General features: G+C 60.8%; 1 protein-coding gene across 1 annotated transcript; it reads left to right on the forward strand.

The window, feature by feature from the left end:
* Window positions 1-5,731: 5,731 nt before the first annotated feature.
* LOC120391993 (slit homolog 2 protein-like) lies at window positions 5,732-7,029 on the forward strand. Its single transcript, XM_039516261.1, has one exon. It carries the CDS (start codon window positions 5,971-5,973, stop codon window positions 7,027-7,029), a length of 1,059 nt encoding a protein of 352 aa, XP_039372195.1. The 5' UTR covers window positions 5,732-5,970.
* The last annotated feature ends 542 nt before the right edge of the window (window positions 7,030-7,571 follow it).

Below are 7,571 nucleotides of genomic sequence, written 5' to 3' on the forward strand. Positions count from 1 at the left end.
AGCAACTGGTGGGGAGAGTGCAGCAGATCGCGGGGTCCCAGCCAGGCGGGCCAGCGCTTCGCAAAAGCCTCGTTTGTGAAGGGCCTGGGAGCAGTAGGGTCGTGCCCAGCGAGTCCCCCTGGCTTGTCCTGCTCTTGCTGGACCTCCGCTCTTAGCGCTCTGGCGGGCCAGCTGCAGCGTGTTAGGGCAGACCCTCACCATCCCGGGGTTCCGTGGGCGGAACGACCTGGCTCACGGGGCTGGATTTTGCACACACCCCTCAGCGATGTAGCGGGGGCCACTTAACTTTTGGGTGGCAGACTTGCCCTGGTGCTCCTTAGCACAAAGCCTTCGGCGTGGTGCGCGGTCTGAGAGCGCCACCTGCTGGGGTTGTGTTGGCATCGCTGCTTGGCAAGAGCTGTGGGGTGCGGGAAGGGGTTGGGGCGTCATTTGCTGCTAGACGGGCTGCTCCTGGTGGCGGAGTCGGCTGAGTCTGTCCCTGCCACAGGCCTTAAAGTGGGCAGGAGCGTGGGCTGTGGGGGGAGCTCCCAGCCACTGCAGCCCCAGCCTCTCCCAGCAGGGGGCGCTGTATGGAATGGGGCAGGAGCATTGGCTGTGGGGGGAGCTCCCAGCAGGAGGCGCTGTAGGGAGCAGGGCAGGAGCGCTGGCTGTGGAGGGAGCTCCCAGCCTCTCCTGTCCCAGCCTCTCCCAGCAGGAGGCGCCGCAGGGGGGAGAGCAGTGCTAGCTTCTCTCCAGGAGGCGTCGGGGGTAGATTAGCTGCAGCTGTACGAGCTGTCCGAAGGGACGGGGGTGGCAGCTGTGTGGAGGGAGCTGGGATACCTGTAGCCATCCCTCCCCAAGGTCTGTGTGCAGCAGATGGAGCATGTCCCACCGTGTCAGGTATCCGGCCAGGCCGGGAGCGCTGGATTTGTACGTGTTTATTGGACACTAGCCTTGATTAGCTGCTGCGGGTAGGGACGGCTGTTGAATTATGGATAAGACGTGAGGGTGATGAATTTTGCATGGCTGGCTCGGGTGCAGAGGGAGTGAAACAGGAGACTCTGTGCTACCAGGCCCGTGAATTCGAAACCCTGGGGCTTTGCTGGGGATCCTGGCTGGAGACCTGAAATCTCACTGCAGCAGGAGACAGAGAAGTGGGTTGGGGGGCGGGGGGTGGAGGGGAGAAAGGCCTATGCTAAGCTAGGGAAAGAGTCCCAGGACCATGCGAAGGAGCAGCCTGATTGTCCCTGCATGTCTCGCCCATAACGTTTTTGTGCGGACCTGGAGCGCTCCGCTCGCCACTGAAAGGCGGCCAGCTCTGGGGTGGAGCAGATGTTTCACAGCATGCAGCAACGTACTGCAGGCATTTAGGACAAGGGGCAAAGAAGGATCCAACTGCCAGGACAAAGGGGGAGATTGAGGGATGTAAAAATAAACCCTGGGCACCCGGCAGGCCCTGTCACTTGTTCTGAGCGGGGGTGCTGGGTCCCAGTGATGCTGTCTCCAATCCTGCACCTGCCTTTGGGCTGACCCCCAGGCGCTCCACCGCTCTGGTGCCCCACAGGTCGGGTAGCTCAGTGGCGTTCTCCTCATTCGCCAGCTGGGCTGCGCCGCCGCTCCCCAGAGACCACCATTGTCTAAAAGTGGCTGCTGTCTGGGGTGGGGGATGCCCCAAGGTGGCCCCTGAATGTGCTGGGCGCTGCCAGGTGAAGCCAGCAGGAGCCTGGGTGCCTGGCGTTTTGCATCCGACAATGGAAGCTCCTAAAACCTGGGGCGGCGTTTTGATAATGTCGCTGACTTGTCCCAGCTTGCACGGCAAGTGGGTGGCAGGGCCCCAGGCCCCCTGACTCCACGGGTCAGTCCCAGAGCCAGGAACGGAATCCAGGCCCCCTGCGGTGTGCTGCTCTAACCACTAGCTCATGCTCCCTCTCGGGTAAGAAGGGCAGACCCTGGGGGCTCCTATAGGCATGGAGACAGGGCCCCTCTTGGGGGTAGAGGGGACTTTGGGGAGGGGCTGAGCCAGCCCCCAACTGAAGAGGCCAGAAGACACTGGCAGGATGAAACCCCCGTCTTTCCAGCCTGCCCCCCTCCCTCTGGGCATAGGCCAGCGGTGCCCCCTCCACACACCTGGCTGGCTCCTGCAGGGTATCACGACGCGCTCGGGCGGGGTGGCACTGAGCCAGGCAGTATCAGTAATCCCGAGCCCAGATTAGATTCCGCTCGCTCCTGGGAAGGCAATCCCCTCCCGCCAGCCCCGGCAGCTGCCAGCCAGCGCTCTGCCTGCCCCAGGGACCAGGACGCGGGGGGCTGGGCCCCAGGCTGCGGTCGAGTCGGGCCTGACTTCCGAGGTACGTCCGGGTCCCCGGGCGGCTGGGGGCGAGCGTCTCTGGCGTTCGTTCGCTGCCTTTCGAGTCAGCCAGCTGCTCTCGCTCGGCCAGCTGCTCACCCCTTCGCTCTGGCTGCCCTGGCCAGGCCGCAGAGATTGCACAGCCCACCCGGGAAGGGTCAGCGTCCCTTGGCTTCTCCAGACCTGATCAGGAATTTTGTGTGTGTCCGTCCGTCCCCTTCCCCGGGGCTGCCTGGACAGACAAATCTTTGCTTCCTCTAGGGAGGGGCTGCCCCTCAGTGTGAACCCCCCAAGGCCACGCTGGGTTAGAGGTGTGGATCTCAATGCCCCACCTTCTTGGGCTCATGCACAGAGGGTGAACGCCATGGAGCAGGGATCCATGTGATAGGATCAGCCAGGCCTGTCCCTCACCCCACGGACTGCAGGGGGGTGGGGGGCTGGGGTCCTTTCTGCGCACATGTGAGCGATGCAGGGGGAGTGCACACCCAACTGAGGCCGGGCTAGAATTCAGGTTGCTCTGGACCCTCGGGCAGGTGGGTTTTGAGTCGAGCTGGCAAATAAGGGATTTTTCAGTTGCTGGCAGTGCTGAAAAATTGGGGCGGAAACAGAAAACACCGATTTAATTTTTTTCCCAGCCAATCAAAAAGAGTCAGAAAAATGTTGTTTGGTTCGACCCCAGCGAGACGTTTCATGGGGGTGTTTGTAATCAAAGCCAGGGAAGAAAGCGCTAGATTCACACCCGCTGCTCTGCTGCCGCCACCTTCCTTAGCACCGGGCTGGAGAGGGTTTGATTTTCCCTTTTTAACCAGGAACTGTTGATAAATGTCAGTTTCGCTGGGCGCACGCAAGCCAGCGGAAATCTGTTTCTATGGCTAAGGATCAAAACGCACAGAGAGGCAGAGGCAGAAAAAATGCTTCTTGGGGCCTCCTTAGACTTGGCTTTTCCGGCTCTTCTGCCGGTCTAGGGCATGTGCTGCTGCCAGTCTGAAGGGTTACAAAGCTCGACCTGCTGGAATCTCAAGGTCTCTTGTCATTACATAACGACTGCGTGACCCCCCTGCCCCCATTATTCCTGGCAACTGTAAATCAAAATAGCGACGGGATGCGACTCTCTAGCCCGGGGTTTGTGGCCTCCCTCTCAGACATGGGTGTCCTCTGAGTTCCAGCCCCAGCTCCACCTTGGGGAATCAAACCTGGGTCTCCTGTGCCTTGGGTGAGTGCCCCAGGCAATGGGGGCGGTGTCGGGTGACCAGATGTCCCGATTTTATAGGGACAGTCCCGATTTTTGGGTCTTTTTCTTATATAGGCTCCGATTAGCCCCCACCCCGTCCCGCTTTTTCACATTTGCTGTCTGGTCACCCTAGGGTGGTGGCACCGCCCCAGCTCCTGTTTGGCGAATCTAGGCTGACGAACGGAAACGTTTTGTTTTGATGGCATCAAAACGAACCCTTTGGACCTGTCTGGAAACAGTTTGAGCACTGGCCTGCTAAACCCAGGGTTGTGAGTTCAGTCCTTGAGGGGGCCACTTAGGGACCTGGGGCAAAATCAGTACTTGGTCCTGCTAGTGAAGGCAGGGGGCTGGACTCGATGACCTTTCGAGGTCCCTTCCAGTTCTAGGAGATTGGTAGAGCTCCAGTGATTAAATATTAATTTTTTTAAAAATCTGTTTTCGTTTTGGCGGAAACAGTTCCACATTTGTGAAACGTTTGTCGACCTGAATCCCCCTTTCTTGGCAGAAGTCTTGGCCCAAACATCTTGCCCGGCTCTGGTTAGGATACAGGCTCTAGCTACAGGACCGTGTGGTCACCTTTTCCCCCACCGGACCTCGGGCTCATTTGGTGCACGGGGGGGAAGGTTGCAAGGGGAACCTTAATGCTGCTTTTGCCAAACTGTCCGAGTGCTTGACTTTGCGACCTGAATGACATTCCCATAATGTAGATTTTTTGGGGTAAGTCATTTCCTAGTTGTTTTTTTTGTTTTTTTAAGACGGAAAAACCAAAGTGTGGGCCTCTGTATTGCACGTTCTCCAGCACTGGCTGCAGGATTTGAACTCAGGACCACAGAACTTGGCCGCTTGAGGTAAGGATTAATGACGCTAGCTGGCAGCAGGAGTAGACGGAAGGTGCGATGGCAGGGCAGGGGAGGGTTATTCCATGTGGCTAAAGGGGATGGGGGCAGGGCTCGTTTTTTGTTCCCTCCCCACAAGCCCCCAGGAAGGCTGTGTGGGTGTAGGGCTTTGGGCACCCTCCTTGCTGCCTCTGGGTGCCAGGGAAGAGCCAGCCACCTCCATCCCCATGAAACACGTCTGCTGCTCTGCCTGGAGCATGCCTCTCTAGTCTTGCAGACCTGGAACCCTGGGGGTCTAGAACCCAGCCTGGAGTCGTGCCTGGTCCCTTCCCTTGCACCCCAGCCTGCACGGCACTCAGGGACTGGGACTCCAGCCCCCTGCCTATGGGGGACCAGTCCGTCTTCCCCCAGTCTCCGGGATTAGTGTCCCAAACCGGGTAACGGTTTGAACCGGCAGCTGGCTGGGTGGGTGAAATTGCTGCCGATCTGCTGCTGCTGCAGGTTGCCTAAAAGCAGGAGGCCTGGGGCTGCCCTATGGCCACTGGCTGTGAGACCTCCTGGTGGGCTGGGGCCAGGGGGCAGTGTTGAGCCATGGGGGGGGCATCTGTCAAGAGGAGGACACAGGCCGGATGGGAAGTTGTTTGTGAGCCAGAGCTGGGGTGGGAAGTGCCCCCCCGTGCAGATCAGATTTCCATCCCCAGATCCTGGCATGCTCATCCCCCGCCCCGCTAGGGTGACCAGATGTCCCATTTTTATAGGGACAGACCCATTTTTGGGGACTGACTTATATAGGCGCCTATTACCCCCCACCCCCTGTCCCGTTATTTCACAGTTGCTATCTGGTCACCCTGTGACCCCACTGCTGCCAGCACACAGGGGCATTTCCCCAGGGCCACCAGCCCTAAACTGCCCCCATTGCAAGCCCCGGTGTAGGGGGCATGCCGGGGCGGGGGGGCAGGAGGGAACGCTCCGCAGCGTACCCTGCTACCGAGATTTCATGCTGGGGAGCAGTCTGATTTACACAGCTTCACCCCTGAATTCAGCCAGGGCACAGGCGGCCTTCAAGCTCCTGCCCCCTCCCCGCCGCGCCTCCTTGAGGCTCAGCACAAAAACCTCGCCCCCCCCGCCTGCTGCTGTCCCGAGACAGGAGCATGTCTGACGGGCAGCTTGGGTAACCCCTTCACGGCTGCTCTCGCCCCTCCTCTGCCCAGCAGATCTAGCGCAAGGCAAAAGCTGCGGGCGCCGCTGGCGAAGCGAGACGCTGGCCTGCAGGGCTGGACGGAAGAGCCCGGGAGGTCCTCCCCCAGCCCGAGGACCTGTCCGAGCCGTTCCCTCCCCACTGGATCGTTCAGGTTCCGTCTCCTGCTTTGTCCTGGAAGGAGAGAGACCAAGAAAGCTCTGGGCTCGTCACTCAACAAAGGACTCTTTGTTACAGCCTCCTCCGAGGAAACCTGACCTCCCTCCCCATCTGTGGGGCGGAAGGTGATCCGGACGGGGCTGCTGGCTCGGCTGGGCCCTCTCTCCTTCCGTCGGCCCCGGGGCTCTGCTCTACGTGGGCTCCGCAGCCCGCCTCCGTGATGCTGCCCTTCTTCCTGGCTCTCCCGCTTTGGGTGCCGGCGGCAGGCGCCGCCAAGGCCTGTCCCCACCTGTGCGTCTGCTACGAATCCTCGGATTTCGTGGACTGCCGTGGCCGGCGCCTGGCCCACGTCCCCCGCAGCATCCCGCACAGCACGTGGCTCCTGGATCTGAGGCACAATAACCTGACCAGCCTGGAGGCGGGCTCCTTCGCCACCCTGTGGTCGATGAAGATCTTGCTCCTGGCCCACAACTCCGTCGGCCAGCTCTGGCCCAAGGCCTTCACGTGCCTGGGCTTCCTGGAGAAGATAGACCTCAGCCACAACCTGCTGGCCCAGCTGCCTCCTGACTTCTCCGATGAACTGGCCTCCCTGAAGGAGCTCAAGGCGGCCTACAACCGGCTGTCGGCCGTGGGCTATGAGAGCCTGCAGCACCTGGAGAGCCTGGAGAAGCTGGACCTGAGCTACAATCAAGTGGCTTCCATTGAGAAGGGGGCCTTTCGGGGCTTGTCCAGGCTCCGCTACCTCTACCTCCAGTCCAACCGTCTGGGGATTGTCCAAGCCGGCTTCTTCTCCATGCTCCAGAACCTGGAAGTCCTCTTCCTTGGCACCAACAACATCAGCGCCATCGAGCTGGAGGCCTTCACCTCCCTGCACAACGTGAACCTCCTGGCCTTGACCGGCAACCAGCTCATCCACCTCAAATTCAAGACCTTCCTGAACATCCAGACGCCGAGCACCTACCTCCAGCTCGCCGGCAACCCCTGGGCCTGCGACTGTGACCTCCAGCGGGTCTTCAGCAAGATCCTGAGCGTCCGCCACCTCCATGTGGAAGACTACGCCAATATCACCTGTGCCAGTCCCTGGCAGCTGGCCGGCTTGCCTCTGGTTTCTGTGGACGCCCAGCTGTGCGTGGCCGAGACGGCCACCGTCCTGGTGATCACGGTCACCGTCCTGGTGACGGTCATCGCCGCCATCGTCATGGCGGAGAGGAACAGGAAGAAGAGCCAGGAGAAGAACTGGAACGAGTCGGAAGGCCCCTTCGACCCGCAGGAGAAGTGAGATGAGGGGTGGGAAAGCCGGCGCCTGGTGCGTGAGAAGCAGCCGCTTCCTTTGCCTCTGCTTTTGAGCTCTCCTGGATCCGCGCTGACTCAAGCCCGGATGCCTGGTGTGGGGACGCTTTATCCAGAGCCGCCCTGCCCGGAGACGTGGCTGCTGCACTGACCCCAGGGGGCTCCCGCTCGGTCCCATCAGAGTTGGGCCGGGTCCCTTCCTTTCACCTGCTCATTGCCACCAGGTTCTGTGAGCCAACGGCTGCCCTGCCACGCCCCTGCGCCCACCTGCCCGGCCTTCAAACCCTCCCTCGGGCACCCCACCCCAAGCACGCTGGCCTTTAACAGCTGCCCCCAGTGATGCCTCTCCTGCCCCCTGCTGGCCTGTGGGGGGATTGCACAGATGTAGCCAACTGGAATGTGGTGAAGAGCGGGAGGGTGGGAATCTCACCCCCCCCCCCTCGACTGACAGGAGGGAAAGGGGAACAGTGCTCTGGTTTTGCCCTTCAGCTCAGCAGTTCTGGCTCCGTCAGCTCTCGCAGCCCTCCCCCA

The sequence above is a fragment of the Mauremys reevesii genome, linkage group 27 (assembly GCF_016161935.1).
Source record: "Mauremys reevesii isolate NIE-2019 linkage group 27, ASM1616193v1, whole genome shotgun sequence".
NCBI lineage: Eukaryota > Metazoa > Chordata > Testudines > Geoemydidae > Mauremys > Mauremys reevesii.